Source organism: Polyodon spathula, chromosome 17 (genome assembly GCF_017654505.1).
Source record: "Polyodon spathula isolate WHYD16114869_AA chromosome 17, ASM1765450v1, whole genome shotgun sequence".
NCBI lineage: Eukaryota > Metazoa > Chordata > Actinopteri > Acipenseriformes > Polyodontidae > Polyodon > Polyodon spathula.
The window spans coordinates 9,581,015-9,597,809 of NC_054550.1; the positions used below are offsets into that span (position 1 = coordinate 9,581,015).

Consider the following 16,795-nt stretch of genomic DNA (forward strand, 5'->3'; position numbering starts at 1 on the left):
CCTTTAAAACAGAAGGGAAAACTGTCTGTAGTGTATCTGAAAGCTGTTCAGTACCATACTGTTACATGGAGGTGATACTGATACTGCATATAGTGAGTTTCATACAGCTCCAACTTCTACATCACATATCTGAAGTTGCACTTCAGTCCTGCCATGCAGTGTTAAAATAACCACTTTATGGGGTTTTCAGTAATAATATGAAATCGGCGCCACCTAGTGAAACATTCCAGTAAAACTCCAGCATTTCACTCCTGGAAAACTGGGGTTCAAATCCAGCCAATGTAGTACTTATATAGTCACTGTTTTCAGTGAAAAATGCAGCTGTTATTTTGCTTTCAAATATTCGCTTGCACAAGAGTTAAAACACACCAGTGGCTACAGAGCAATGCACACGCAAGACCTGCTTAATACTAATGCATGATAAATTAGTAAAATTCATACAAGCGCATTGCATTGTAGGTGGGTTTATTTTTAAGTAAAATGACCATGCATATAAACCCATGCACTTACACTGTGTATAGCTGCATCCCACAATACATAAGCACCTATTTTAATATACGTTCAGTGTACAGCAACCCTTTTCAATAAGCAGCTCACAGTTCAGAACACAATTGAGCAGCTTCCTTGACTAAATGTGATTTTGTGAGGTGCTTACTCAGACAAGTGCTTCAGCTGTGAAATCCTCACCAATACGCTTGTGCTATTTTGAGCAGGTCCAGAAGAAGAATTACAGACAGGAGAAGAAGAGAGCAGCGAAAGAGCTGTTCAGTGCGCTCAAGGACCCCAGTGTGGTAATCGTGGCCAACTGGCTGAAGGTAGGCCAGACTTGCAGCTGACTCGGGAGAATTGCCAGTACCAATGTTATGATCTTAAAGCTGATGAATCAAATACATATAAAATAGATAATTGTGGACTGCTTTTTGTCAGCAACTCCCCACAACAGCTCAGGACAACTGAAAGTGCCTGGCCTGGGGGGGGGGGGGGGGGGAGGGGAGCACTGTCATTTTTGACAATTTTGCTTCCTGACCCACGGGAGCGCCAAAGCCAGTGCAGCACAGCCTGTACAATCCTCAGTGAAGATCGGCACTTTGGCACAGCCTGGACAGCCTGCATGTGCTTAACGTTTGATTGATATGGTCTATTGGCAGCTAATGAATATCCGTCCATGTTTTAAACAAGTGCGTCTGATTTTTAAGCTTTTGACCCCTGAGTAATGGCCATTCACACATCAGACAAAGTCAACTACCATGGTAATGATTGCTCATGAGCGACTTATTGCAGTTATATTGCTGTCACAATCCTATTTCACAATGGCAGTCAGATTACAGTGGATTGGAGTCCAAGGGCAGTGTGTGATGGAGCATATGAAGAGAAATTGAACAGCAGGCTTTTTACTTCTCAGACCCCAGTCTGCCCTGTGCAGTTTCCATAATACCAGTATTTTCCTGTTAGTAAATACTTCAAGCGCACCTTGACATTTAGTAAGTTATTGTAAGTTAATCAAAAGATGACTGTACCTAAATTATGGAACAGATTTTTAATATGTGAACAGTGTTACAAATACTATTTGTTTGGTATTAAATGTTGTGTGTGTGTGTGTGTGATTTCAGTTGTCCCACTGGGGAACTTTATCAAGTATTTTGAGCAAATTCTATATACCTAGTATACAGGGGTGGCATGAGGATATATTATATTGTAATAAATAAATTACAAGATTCATAGCAATGAAATAATCTCAGCGGTGCTTCCAAGTTTTAATAACAGATCTCAGCTTCCCTCCGTCATCCTCAGTAATTGTTGTTCTGTTTTTAATAAGATCTTCATCCCACTTCGTGTACAGTCATTCATTAGATTACCTTTTAATGTACTAGAGAGGCGTAGCTGATACAAATATTAATGTGGCACTGAGGATGCGGGCAGCTGGATTTAGTTAAACCAAACAGGCAGAAGCTGTCTAAAAACATTTTTGTGATGTGTGTTATCCATCCATAAGCCAGTGCAATCCTAATTTGGGATGGCGGTCTTTCAGATCCGTGGCTCTCTCAAGAGCTGGACAAAGCTGTGGTGCGTGCTGAAGCCTGGGGTGCTGATGATCTTCAAGACCCCCAAGGTGGACCACTGGGTGGGGACCGCTCTGCTCAACGCCTGCAAGCTCATCGAGAGGCCTTCCAAAAAGGACGGCTTCTGCTTCAAACTGTACCACCCACTGGACAAGTCCATCTGGGCCATGAAGGTGAGAGAGGGTTTAGGGATCTGAGGACAATTAGATTGGGATTTGATGCCCCTCAGCCCTTTCCTGTTGGTAACCAACCAGCTGCTTCCCCTAATGACTGACACGCTTTGCAGCCAGTAAGAATCTGTTGAGCTGAAATGAGCCAGGAAGCGCAAGTGTAACAGACTTCCTGGAAGGCAAGCAACAGATAACTCTCTTTTTCCCTGGGCAGCACCAGATGTAATGCTTTAAAATGAAAATGCATGTTTGGGATATCATGTTCCTTTTGGAACTGCACATTTAAGACCTTAATATGCAATGGAATGCATGACAGGTAGGGCTTATGGAAATATTTTGTTAGCTACCCACTTTTAAAGAAAGTTCATGATTTTCAGGAAGGATGTTAGATATTTGGCTCCCGTAGGAGTCATTCCAGCTAAAGTGGACCAAATTTCCTTCATATGCTGTCGGCAAACAACATGTGATTGTGAAAAGGGTGCTAGGCAGTTATCGCAGTGTGCATACAAAAAGCTGTGTAAATCATGCAGCCCCACATGGTGAGAGTGGCTGAAGACAGTAACAATGCCTGTTTTGAATGACTCAATGTGGGGGTGACCTACTCAAATTACATTTTATGTTTTAAACCTTGTTTTAAGGGCTAACCAAAAAAAAAAAAAAAAAAAAAAACAGTCACTGACATATAAAGTTGAGTACCTACTGAGTCAGAATAAAACAGACTGCTCCACTTCAGCTGCAGTGGACGTATTATATTCTCTGACTGATTGCAAAAATAACAACAATGAGCTAATTATTGGACAGATGTCAATGTATATTGTTAAATCATCTTGTTTTAAGATGTGAAAAACTTCTATTCTATTCTAGGGTCCAAAGGGGGAGAATGTAGGCTCATTCACACAGCCACTACCCAGCAGCTATCTCATCTTCAGAGCAGCCTCGGAGTCTGATGGTGAGGATTTCATACCATCCACTGGGCTATGATCACAGCACTGGGGTCCAATACATGACATCGTTATTATTGAAAAAATAAATAGCAGATATCAGGAGACAAACCACTAACCCAGTGAACCAAGAAGGGCATATTTTGGGAGTGGCAGTGATTGAACACACGATTCAGTGGTTTTGTATTGGCTGTATTTGTGTTCATTATTTATGAATTGTTTATTCATTAGTGGGATTCTGAAAAATTCAAACTGTATTGCAAGTAGTATAGTAGTGTCTGCTGCAGAATGATTTCCAATGGAAATGGAATTAGGACCATATCATAAAGGCCGTTCTATAAAAGTAAGTCTGTTCTACAGGTTTTATGTCATCTCATGTAGGAGAATGCTACAGTACTACAAGTGGCTTTGCTGTGTCATCAAATTTAGAGATAACTGCATGCAATTATTGATTTAATATGACCATGCTTACACAAATCAATGCTGTGTAGGTGGGTATTGCTGTAATATGCACTGGAGAGCTAAGTAAAAGGGTTGGGGTAAAACTATAAGGTCAGGATTAGAATTTGTCTCAAGGAGTTTTGATGTGCGTTCCAAATGAATAATTATATCCAATATGATTACTTAAATTACATGGGTGGTATGCAGAAGAACATTGACCATTTCACTGCACTGTGTTTATACCTCTGGACTTACTGATCTATTTCATATATCCATTTTAATTCAAAATGTAAGATATGACATACTCTGTGGCTCATGATTTTGGTTTTTGTTTACAGAAACTTTCCGTTTTTAAAAGGTTTTGATAGTCATTTCTGTTTATGCTCTTGCTGCGCCTCCAAGTGCTTATAGAATACATTTTGCAGCGTGCTTTAGGATATATGTTGTAATTGCTAACCATGAAATTCATGTGTGAACGTCCGCAGTGTCTATGAATGCTGAGTCTGCTGTGTCAGCGATGTCGTTCCTGTGTTCTGTGCAGGTCGCTGTTGGATGGGCGCTATTGAGCTGGCACTGAGCTGCTCCAGTCTCTACAAGCTCAGCTCCAAGCAGGGCAAGGATGTGGACCTCTGCTGCTCCTCCAACTCTTCCCACATCCTCAACCTGCTGCAGTCGTCCACCCTGTCCCCTCACGAGCTCTTCCAGTAAGCAGAGCCAGGCAGATATGCACAGAAATGTGTAACGGGCAAATCTAAATGATGACCTATTTTATGCGTTTGTCTATAAATCTAATGGCTGTCACACAGGACGCACTTTTAGTTAGTTGGTTAAAGGAACGTTATCATTAAAGTGATTAGGCTAACAAAATAGTTCCATACATTTATTCTTTAAATACATCTATTCTTTAAATATATCAAGAATATGTAGTTTTGAAAGAAACACATGCTTTAGCAAACATATTTGTTTATTTTAAAAGCATTGCTAAATATATTAACTGAATTGTTTTAATTAAGGACTGCTTTTTTAGTATGTATATTTCTTGTATTCATAAATAGTATGCATATTTTTATTTCTTTTTTAAATGTGATATCTGGTACTACACTAGGTTGATGAAAATGCATGTTTGCTATGTATTTCTTTCAGAACTGAACATTAAGACCTATACATAGATATATAAATGCACAACAGGTAAGATTTGTAGAATTAAGGTACAATGTTACACAGTCTTGCAGTATGACCTGATTGGCTGCCTATAGAAGGATGTGAATATAAAGTTCTAGAAGATTGAGACAGGCCTATGATGAAATAATCTACATAGTGATGTGCTTGGAGTTCCAATGTTGAAAAGCAGCCACCCACTTCAAATAGTGCGTTCAAATGTAGGGTATATATTCTTCTCATTTTATATATTATTTTAAAGGATGAATGAGTCAGGAAATCATCATATGGAGAATGATGGCTATTCTGACAAATCAGATTGCGGGCCCAATGAAAACAGCCAGAGGGTAACTGAGGAAAGTGACACGGACCAGTCAGAGACTCAGAAGGACATCCTCGTCGAGTTGCAGGCAACTTCCTACATAGAGCAAGACCGGGAGGAGATGGCCGAGGTAAACTTGAGCTTTTAAGAAAGAATAAGTGAAGTGTACAAAATGAAATCATTCTCTTCCCCGCATTGTCTTTGGTGGTATTTGGTTTCCAATTACTGTGTTGTTTCACTTTTTTATTGTATGATTGACATTGTTAAAAGGGTTGCGATCAGCAAGGTTCATTGCACTGTGTCCTCTATTAACCTTCCCCTTGAGCATAGCAAAGCTAATGCAGTTGTTGTAAAGAAAGATGCATTTCTAATGCGATGCAGTGCACTGCCTGGGAGAAAGATTGCCCTTGTATAAACTGAAGAAGTCTCCTTCTTCTAGGGCAAAGCACTTTGGAAAGAACAGCTTTACGTCTGTTGATTCACTTAAGCAGGTCTTTAGCCCCCAGCACAGGTAATAGACTGGTGAAAGGCTGTTTTTACAATAACATAAGCCATTTTCTGATATAGCTTTAGAGCAGCCTCTGTAAAAAGAAATATGTCTAATATATCTAAGTAAAATAGGTACATTTATGTGCATCTAGAATACATAGCCTTTTTTTTTTCTTTAGTTCGATATTACTTAAGTTAATTTATCATGAATGGTCTTTTTAAAGTAAATTAATTTTTTTAGAAATGTCATGATGAATAAAATAGCATAAAAATCAATACCAGTTACAAATGTCAGAATGCCAGGACATTGCCCTGTCTACAGATTGTATTCCTAGCTTACTACATATGGCACTGTTAATTGCTTAATAGTGTAACAGAGGCTGGGTGCGATCCACACACCACTGTGGTAAAAAGCTTGACTCTCCTGCAGGTGTTAAACTCCCCTCACTCACACCGTTTAGACTCGGAATGGCAGTGCATCACACAACACCTCCCATTACGTTTCTTTTCTCGTTTTTATAGTGATTATAATTTTATAATCATTTTTCACAGTTCTAGCAGCTAGAACCGCACAAGATCTCTTATACAATTCCGTTCCTTTTTGAAGCGTCAATTTTCAGTGTCTAACTTCCCTCCCCAGGCCGGAGTGGCGTCCCAGACGGAGACAGTCTCGGAGGAGAACAAGGGTCTGATGTGGACCATACTGAAGCAGCTGCGCCCAGGGATGGACCTTTCTCGCGTGGTGCTGCCCACCTTCATCCTGGAGCCCCGCTCCTTCCTGGACAAGCTGTCTGATTACTACTACCATGCAGACTTCCTCTCACAGTAAGTACGCTCGCTGGCTCAGTACCCACATCTTACACTGAAGATTAAATAGAGGGTACTCCCCAAACATGTGGCCTTTCTTTCATTTTGTATTTAGTAAAAGGAACACCTGGTCATTTTTAATAATATTTTAAAAGCTGCTGAATTGAGAAAAAATCCTGTATTTTATCAACATGTTTAGTCATAAATATGTTACCCTTGCTGCTTTGAATTCTTCAGGGCTTCCGTGGAAGAGAGCGCATACAGTCGAATGAAGCAGGTCCTGAGGTGGTATCTGTCTGGCTTTTATAAGAAGCCAAAGGTGAGTGGGCTTACAGTATTCAATACTTCCAGTGTCTCGATAGTGATAGATAGACTATAGTGGTCTAAAAAGTAGCTAAGTGCCATGTGTCTTTAATTGTGATCATTCCAGAACATGCTGTAAGGCTTTCTGCACTGGTGCTCTGTACCTACAATATACTTGCTATACCCTTTCTTTTTTTTTAAACTGAAAAGCTCCCGTTTTTACTTTATTACAATTATTTGCAGTACTCATTATTTGTTTAAAAAAACAAATGATAAGCATTGACAACTTCCTGTGAAGTCTGATAGAAAATAAAAAAAAAATGTCTGGATATGCCATTACTTTTGTCTTGCTATTGTGACGGCTTGCCCTCTGGTCACACACTTTTTCTTCTCCAAATAAACACTTTAGACACAGGGTGCCCTGAAACGCCGTAGCATGTGTTTATTATTTACAACAAAAGAAAATAAACAAAACAAAACCTAACCCGATCTCGGGCCCTATCTACACAAATGTTTCCCTAACTAATAACAGGTTAAACCTGTTACCACGTCACCAAAACCAAATCGTAATCCAAATACCTTTTCCAATAGTTCAATGCCCAGTTTCACAATACTCACAATAACCCTCTTGCTCTCCAACTCTCTCAACCAAACTCCTACACTCACCCACAATCAAGCCACCTTTTATGCATCATTAATTATCTAATTAGTCATTGAATTAACCTGAAGTTGATCCTGACTCCAGTAACCACTACTGGGTCCTAATCCCCCCATGTATGGTCTCTGCCAAACAAAAGTATTTATTTTAAACCAGACTTATTTAACACACCGTTATCATTTAACAGTTTATCAATGAACCCATTTTTAGTTTTAACCTCAAACACATTATATTTAATTTTTGTGTTTACCATCCAGTTAGTTTACATTCTCCTTTCACGTTTTGTTCCTTTACTTGATCAATCCCTCACACTATTCATAAAGTACTGTCTAGCTTCAAACTCTCCTGATACACACTGCACTTCATTGGTTTAATAATAGCCTGACCTAGAGCTCTGATCTCTTCACGTAATGACACAGAGTACTCTTTTACTAAATGTCAATGTGAGTGTTTGTTCCTGGGGTGTAATTACATTTAAGCTGAAGGAGAGCGTGCTGCAGCTGAAGGAGAGCGTGCTGCAGCTGAAGGAGAGCGTGCTGCAGCTGAAGGAGAGCGTGCTCCAGTTGAAGCGCTTCAGGCAGAATAATGTTTCTGGCCTCGTCTGTGTTCCACCGAGTAAACTCCTCGACTCCATTTTGCTTGGATCAGAAGGATACCTACTTTGGTGCCAAAAAGGGCTACATAGGAATTAGAGATCTGTTTGTTCTCCTGACCCAAGCAAAATAAAGACCAGGAGTTCACTCTGTGGTTAATCATCCTACGAAGAAACCCTATTACAGGGAATATACACAGAAAAGGTGTGTATGGGTAAAGCATACCCTGCCCTGGGTCCTTGTACTGCAGTAAACATCAGTCCCATTCAAGGGTATTCAACGTGCTTTGTGGTTCCTCTTGCAGGGGCTGAAGAAGCCATACAACCCAATACTGGGGGAGACGTTTCGTTGCTGCTGGCTCCACCCAGAGACCGACAGCTGCACGTTTTATGTTGCGGAACAGGTGAGTAAGAAGCTTTTGGGTCCCCATATTTTAAGTGTGAAGTTGCTGATCTTCACTGGAGATTCTGCAGGGAGTGTTGCATTGGCTCTGTGGCTAATGGCTGCTACCATCATCTGTCAATCTCCAGGGTGAAGCGGTGGTGGGCTTGGGGATTGGAGGACTCCCACTGACCTTCTCCAGAGTTGGGGAGTAGCTGTGTTGAGGAACATAGTTAGATATTTTAGATTGGGTAGAAAGTCAAGGGTAAAATATAATTCGACAATCCAAATTTGTAAAAAAAAAAAAAAAAAACTATATATATATATATATATATATATATATATATATACACACACACACACACACACACACACACACACACACACACACACACCACACACACACACATATATATATACACACACACACACACACACTCAGTATATGGCATTTAAGTCCAATGTATTTGCAAGTATATGAACATATTATATGTTCATAACATAAACATTTCCAAAAGACTAGCTGGTACCTCTAATTACTTCCATCAGCAGTTTCTGCTGAAGAGAGACCCAGGACGAAAAGGGCAGGAGGAGGAGGAGGAGGGGGGAGGGCCACAGAAGCTGTGAGGGAAATGTCTCATGGTGTTTGTCTGTAACCTATGCCATTGTCCTTCCACTTTCATCAACAATAAATTCAGTAGCACTGCAATGTAGAGAATGGTTTCTAGTAGGGATGACATAGGGTACTCTGGTATCCAGGTTGCCCGGTTCTCCATATTACCCAAATCCATTTTCAGAATTCAGTTCCTCTTCTAATCCCTTTTTGTAAAAATCGAACGTCTCAGTTTTCCACGCGACCTGTTGTAGCAGAGCCACTCGACTTGACCGGCTGGACCAGCGATTCCTCAAAACACAATGCTCTGACAAAAGACATTATAATGCAGAGCTCCAGACTGCGATTAGCTGGTGAGATTCATGAGGGTAGAAACCAGAAAAAAAAAACCAAAAACATTTTGCACAACTGTTTCCATGGATAAAGTTATAGTAGAGAAAAGCACGTGTATGTTAGTCTGATATGATATTATATTAATATATATATATATATATATATATATATATATATATATATATATATATATATATATATATATATATATATATATAAAATTTATATATTTCATATAAATGGCTTACCAAACGAAATTCATAATTTTGCTTCAAAGAGGTTTAAATACTTGACTCCTGCTCGTTTATATTCTTCATCAAAATCTCTTAATTGATTTAGAAAAAGGACATAGTAAAAAAAATTTGTTGTAAAAGTAAAAGTTGTAAAAGTTATGTATTAACACCAGCAGAATATATGAACCCCAGTTTCTTGTAGCAGTTGTGATGGTGACCAAACATGTCAGTTCTGTTGTCTAAAAAAAAAAAGGAGCTTAAAATAAACAGTTGTTTAGGAAATCTAGAACAAGAACAGCAGAAATTGAAAATACATTTAAGGTTTTTGTCTTGCACACATGCCATTAGCAAAATGCACTGAAAGCGTAATAATTGAAGGGCTGTAATGCAACAAAAAGAGCAAGAATTAAACAAACAAGGATGTGAAAAGCTTACCGTACCAAGCTGAAAAAAGTTGTCTTTGTGAACTCCAATAAACCAATGTTATCTTTCTCCAGTCAAATCGTAGAGTTTATTTCTCAAACTGACCATTTAAAAATGTGAAAGCAGAACACAGTCTCTGAATTCTTCTACCCGATGTCATGCTTAGTTTGTAGTAATATGGATGTATTTCTTCATCTAGGTATCCCATCATCCCCCTGTGTCAGCCTTTTATGTCTGTAACAAAAAGGATGGTTTCTGTGTCAGTGGAAGTATCCTGGCCAAATCTAAGTTCTATGGTAAGACAATAAAACATTCTAAAACAGTCGTACAATAAATTGTTGTGGGGAATTGTATTCTAATTGTTATCGTTTTGTTTTAGGTAACTCTTTATCGGCAATACTAGACGGGAAAGCCATGCTTTTTTTCCTAAAACGAGATGAGGAATACATAATCACGATGCCCTATGCACACTGCAGAGGTGATGTGGCTTTATTTTGTTGTTTTAGACAAGTGAAAACTTACATTTAGAACAGTGTTGGACACCTTGCCTTCAAAGTGCATAGAAAGGTAGTTGCCATGGTGTGGCGCTAATACTTCAGAGGAAGTAAACTTGTGGCTGTATCAATGACCAAGTGAAACTAAGACTGAAACTCTGAAGAAGCTATTATTCACTTTTCGTATGTTCAAAATCAATCATTTGTGGATTTAACTCCACTTCTTTTTACCTTTTCTTTTGTCAGCACATTATCTACTGCTGTTGCACTATAATTTGTTTAACATTGCATTCCAATGTGGTGGAGCGCCATCTAATGCCAAAAATATGTAGTTACCGGACGAAGATTCAGTGGCAAAATAAATGCATGTTTTGGTGAACCCGTCCCCTAAAGGGTGTTTAAATTTTGGTTCTGAGAGTCATGTATAACTATGGCCAAATGTTTTGTATCACCCTATAGAATTAATAAATGTTGCTTCATAAAGCCAGATGAAACCTGTTGAATATTGTTACGTTAACATATTGAATTGCATACCACTTTGTAGTTTTCCATATGCTTAATGAAAAACTGACAAATTTGAAAAATGTGACATTTCAAAATCTAACATGAAATACTGTACTACTTTTATGGCTTCTGGTAGACTTTTGCAATGTCATTTTCTAGTTTATTAGATTACATGATGTTAAATAAAAGATCTAAATTATGTTCATATACTTTTTTTTTTTTTCTAAAATCCTAAAATTCTAGGTGATGCAAGACTTCTGGCCATAGCTGTAGACAAACTTCAATACACTGAAGAAGGCACTAGCTGAAACGTTTGTCTGCTTGACTTTTCCTATGTTGTATAGTAGAAATCTGAATTGAGTGAGTGACGTTTTGGGGTTCAGTAGAGACACAGGGCATGCTCAGTGACGTGGTGTCTTGTGTATTGCTCTGCAGGTATTCTGTATGGTACAATGACCATGGAGCTGGGAGGGAAAGTTACTATTGAATGTGAAAAAACAAAGTACACAGCAGAACTGGAGTTCAAACTGAAGGTAAGAGACCATTACTGCGCAGAGCTTCAATTGCAATGTCCTTTGAGAATATGATTTGATGTAGTGCTGCCCTCAATAGTCAAAACCTTTTAATAAAAACCTTAAATAAAACCATGACCTGACTTTATCAGTCAGTCCATTAACAACTACACAATTAAAACACAGAAGTGTTGACACAACACACATTTGGAAATATAGTATGAATAGCTATTACATTCATTAAACAGCGTTTATTGATAATTATTTTCAGTGGGTACAGTCTTCTGTACTGGACATTGCAACATGTTGCAGTAATAAAAAAAAAGATTGTTATATGATATAATGTTTTGTATATTATATTGCAGTAGTTTAATATGTCAGAACATGTCACATTACCAGTACAGCAACTTAATTATATAAAGGTTTTAATCATGTGTGGTAACGTGAAAGACAGTCAAGGCTGGCCTGCAGCAGAAATAGTACTCTCCCAGAAACAGTACTGCAAGTGTAGCACTTTTATTCTTTACAATAAACAAAGCACTAACAATAATCAAAAGCCTAACTCCACCTAGGAGTGCTAACTAAACTTTGCAATTTCTAAACTCATAAACCCAGACAGCTAACCGTTTACCACTGACAAAACCAACGTGTTACACACAGTACCGTCTCTATGTTTGACCACACAGACAGCCTAACCAACATTTGTGACCTGCTTTTATACCTGCCTGCTTAATCACAGGCAGGTGTGCCTTGTTAAATTAGAACCAGGTGATTCCACTTCTGGCTCAAACGCTAACCCTATGGCATTTTGGGGGATGTAGTCTTGTACTAACCCCCTGGACTACATTTCCCTCCTCCCCATACTCTGCTACACATGCTTTTGATTCCCAGAATGATATTAAGTGGGATGACCATTAGTTGTTAAATGTGAGTGATATTACCCAGAGTGTGATAATAACCAAAGGGAAAGTACTATCAGGAGTTTGTCCCTATTGATTCTGGTACAGACATTTCAGTGTAATAAGTGGAGGTTGGCATTAACAAGAGTGATCTCGCGTTTGACTGTAATTGAAAATGTGCTTCGCCTCAAAGCGAAAATGTGGCTTGATCCTTATCTTCAGTTTCAAGTTCAAATACAGATTGATCTTCAAAAGAAATTTGAAGCTGGGATTTTTAAACAGCAATAGAAACTGTACGCGCTTTCAATGTGAAAGCAAATCTGCTTCCTATATGAGATTACAGCGCTGTACTCCGTTTCAACTTTAAAATAACATTAATGAGGCAGTCCTGTATGTGCCCATCCTGTCCTGCTTTCCATAGCCCTTCCTGTGCATCAGCAGCAGCGTGAACATGATTTCAGGGAGGATTCTTGTGGGCAGTGAACTGCAGGCCACTATCGATGGACACTGGGTGAGCTATTCTAGCTTCCTTTTTGTTCCCTGTCTCGATGTGCTGTTTCCGATACTCCAATGTAATAAATAAGTCCTTATAATCTATTAGGGTTAATTAGCTTCTGTACCATTCTTCGTTACTCCCCTTTTCTGGTAGTTTTTCAGACTGAAGTGTACATCCTGTGTATAACTTGTATGACTGAACTGCTTTGGGTTACATCTGTTGTATAACATGCCTTGCTTGAATGCTACACAAGCAACATCAACATAATACATAGTATGCAATAAATGGAGTATTGTGTAACTTGTATATAACACACAACCTGTACAGGCAAGTTATATCATTGCTTTGCTTTGAAACAGCAATGTAAGAAAACTGAAGAACAGTTGTCCATGTTTGTCTTTATGGCTTGAATGTTTGTAACATTAAGAGGATTAAACAATGTTTTAAATGTACTAGCTGTGTTCAAGATGTGCAAACCAGTGCCAGTGTTTCAGTAAGGTACACTTGCTTTGTTTCCAGGATGATGAGGTGTTTCTTTGTGAGAAGAAGTCTGGGGTCCGCAGTGTCTTCTGGAGCCCCACTCCAGAGATCCGTAGACAGAGACTCAAGAGACAGGTGGTGCATCTTGGCGACCAGGGAGAGTTTGAGTCTGAACGGTGTGTACAGAAATACATTGCTACATTCACTAGGGAAGCCCAGCGCAAATAAAGCAAGGCCGTCATAAACCAACGTTAAGCAAAGAAGCTGAACCACATGTCCACACTCAGAAACTACAGTGTCACACATATTGAAGGAAAGGCAAATGTCCCAGCTGCAGTGTATCATGTGACATTTCATGTAGTTCCATCCCTGAATTATGTGAATGTAAAGAAAAGCTACATTTAGGATTGGCTACGTAAAGCAGTTATCAAGATTTGAAGACTGTAAATGAAATCCCTTACTAGAACATGACACCACTTGACAAGTTTTGAAACTGCATACTGGTATCTGCAGTAGAACACCCCCCTGAAGGACACACAACAGCTCTAATGAAAACTTATAGTAAAAATAAAATAAACCTGTGGCCATATTCAGAAACACCACTTCAGTGGTTGTGCCCACTTAACCGTGCCAGGTTAATTGTTTTTCACATTCAGAAAGCAAAATCATTTTTTTAATTTTCTGAGTATGGCTATTAGAACCGTTTTGTTTTGACTCTAAATCGTTCTCAATGTCTTCAAAGCAGATTTACAACACATAGGTCTCCTTTACGTTTCTCATTGATTACAGTACCATTGTGCAGACTAATTAATTAATATAAACAGGAACAAGCACACAAACTGACACACCATGCCAGGTTTAGTAGTATGTTAAGCTCTTGTCCATTAACCCAAAGAAAAGTGTGCTATAAATTAGTACATTAAACCCACTCCCCTCCATTACGGTATTAAACATCTCCCATTTTCTCAGGTTGTGGCTGCATGTGACAAACGCAATCATCAGTAAAGACCAGCACAAGGCCACGCAGGAGAAGTTTATTCTGGAAGAAGCCCAGCGGCAAGCTGCCAGGGACCAGGGAGACAAAGAATGGACCCCACGGCTCTTCAGAAAGGACCCCATTTCACAGGACTGGCTGTACAAATATGCAGAGTATGTAACATTACATCACTTGACATTAATTAATGTGAAATTATTAGCAACAAGAAAAGTGTTACTCAGAAACGTGTTCAACCAACTGCCTGAAAGCCTGTAAGCTGAACCTTGTTTTTGCTTTCAGTTCGGGTTGCACAGACATTTTTCGATATATCATAGGCCTTTTCTTTAATTATTTACCCCTGTATTTCTCCCTGAAAGCCGCTTCACCACTGCAACCCTCTTACCGATCAGGCTAGCTTGGTTCCCTCTGTCAAGCCAATCGCCAACCACTTGACATGTGAACTTGCAGTATGACGTTTATATTAATACATTTACATTTAGAGTGCCGTCGTCTGAAACAGAGGTATTCACTTGTGTTTTTTTGTGTCTATTCATTAGCGTCGTAATTGTGACGGTCTTTGTTATTACTGTTGGGTTTCATTCTCAGCACCAACCCCTGGGATCCTCAGATGAACCTGGTTGAATTTGAAAAAGACGGAGTGATTCAGACCCTAGGGACAGACAGCAGGAGGCACAATGGCGTAAGCTACAGCAAGAAATGGGCCACAAAGCAAAAGGTGAGGAATGCCATTCTAGTCATTTCTTTTTATACTATATTTCCCATCCTGCTGAATTTCATGGTGTGACTTTTAAATCTATTTCATATAAAAAAGAGCCTTTTAGACTGAATTTGTTTTCCCAATGTACAATACAGGTCCGGGTGGATTAAAAGTAGTTACTCAAAAGAATAATCTATTGTTGCTTTGAAATGTCACCCAGTTAATGCTCATGAAAGGTGAGTGACAATAGCACTGGTTACAGTCAGGCACTGCATATAGACCAGAGAGCCTGTCCTCACAGCGCAGGAAATGAGTGCGACGTAGACTAGTGTTCAAGCATGTGGTGATCTGCTTTGAACCTTCAGATCTTCACTTCAAATGTCCCTTACTGCAGATCAAATTCTAAATAACATGGAGAACAGGAAAGTTCAGAATGTAAACGTTATCCATATTAATTTTGTCACAGCTTTTAAACATTCTTAGAAATATGCACCTGAGATATAGATGGCTTTAATGTTTATACAGTGTATGGTTATCTATTATTCAGTATTTCTTCATAGTCATATTCAATGCACACATTGATGCTTAACACATGTTGCACACAGTAATGTCACAGTCATTCATTTTAAACTCAATTGAGTGCCTTTTTAATGTGGTTATCTGAGTGCTAACCAACATATTTCAAAATTATTTAAATATGTTTAATCTTAAAGTTTAAACATTTAGGAAATTAAATGTACCACCCCTACAATTGATAAAGTTCTGTGCTTTATCCTTGGCCACACATCTTCTAAGAGCAGTGCTGCTTCAATGAATCCTCTTATCTCTAGCGGAGCTGCTGCTGGGGCTAACCCTAGCTAACCCTTTTTGTCTGCTGTGTTTTTAGACAGATTGCAAGCGGCGTAAATCCAGCCAGAACACAGAGAGCAGCAGCTCCACCCCAGAGCCCTCCCATGAGTCGTCCGATAACGAGAGCAGGAATACAGGAATCACAGTGAAACAAAGGGGTATGGTATAGTGCATTCATTAGAGGTGCAATCACTCATCTTCAGACTTTATAAAATACAACATGCATGTGCATATATTATACATAGTATAGTATATTATACATTGAGAAAACGTTATGCTTAAAAAGCAAGAAACAGAACAATGCAGACTGTTCTGGAAAACCTTCAACTGAGAACATGCATGTTCTAGTAATATAATATATAGATGAGACAGGAGGCTCCAAGTATGGCACCACACTATTAATCGATTTGTGAAAGTCATGGCGATTTTTTAATAATCGATTAGTCAGTTGTTGCATCTCTAGTGTTTACCTTATCAGCAAAGTTTGAAATAAAGTGGATGGGTGTATTACTGAAAGTAGCCATCGCCATTCGTGTACAAATGCAGCTTTGCAGTGTGCTTTGATCCTCTAAGTACACTACGGCATTCATTCTGCCTTCCAGAGTTATCAAGGGGCTTAGAGTATTCCAGCAGTACTTGCACCACCTATAGAACCACTTATGGTTGGGACAATCTTTAGCACATGTTATTGTGGCATAGTTGGAGATACTTATCCATCAGTCTTTACATGGAGACATCTGTGATACTTTCATTTGTGTCTGTATCTAGAGAAAAGGCTCTCTAGATACAGAAAAGGCCCCTGTCTGTCTGTCATCATTAAGGAAAACGTATTTTTACAAGCATATATACAGTAGATGTAGGTTATGGTTATGTACTTTTTTGCAAAACTGCTTGATCTAATTTGAGATGGTGCTAACATACGTGCTAATTAAATGAACAAGG

The 16,795-nt window shown here is 39.0% G+C and overlaps 1 protein-coding gene across 4 annotated transcripts in view; it reads left to right on the forward strand.

Moving 5' to 3' along the window:
- LOC121330275 (oxysterol-binding protein-related protein 5-like) overlaps positions 1-16,795 on the forward strand; it is a 91,285-nt gene that overhangs the window by 72,604 nt on the left and 1,886 nt on the right. For all 4 annotated transcript variants that reach the window (XM_041276652.1, XM_041276656.1, XM_041276653.1 and 1 more), the window contains 16 exons: positions 714-815; positions 2,030-2,233; positions 3,095-3,179; positions 4,154-4,316; positions 5,033-5,222; positions 6,222-6,406; positions 6,626-6,707; positions 8,247-8,345; positions 10,125-10,221; positions 10,305-10,403; positions 11,359-11,456; positions 12,756-12,845; positions 13,350-13,486; positions 14,280-14,459; positions 14,893-15,022; positions 15,891-16,011. In XM_041276652.1, coding sequence (XP_041132586.1) covers positions 714-815; positions 2,030-2,233; positions 3,095-3,179; positions 4,154-4,316; positions 5,033-5,222; positions 6,222-6,406; positions 6,626-6,707; positions 8,247-8,345; positions 10,125-10,221; positions 10,305-10,403; positions 11,359-11,456; positions 12,756-12,845; positions 13,350-13,486; positions 14,280-14,459; positions 14,893-15,022; positions 15,891-16,011 — 2,062 coding nt within the window. The remainder of the gene's footprint in view (positions 1-713; positions 816-2,029; positions 2,234-3,094; positions 3,180-4,153; positions 4,317-5,032; positions 5,223-6,221; positions 6,407-6,625; positions 6,708-8,246; positions 8,346-10,124; positions 10,222-10,304; positions 10,404-11,358; positions 11,457-12,755; positions 12,846-13,349; positions 13,487-14,279; positions 14,460-14,892; positions 15,023-15,890; positions 16,012-16,795) is intronic.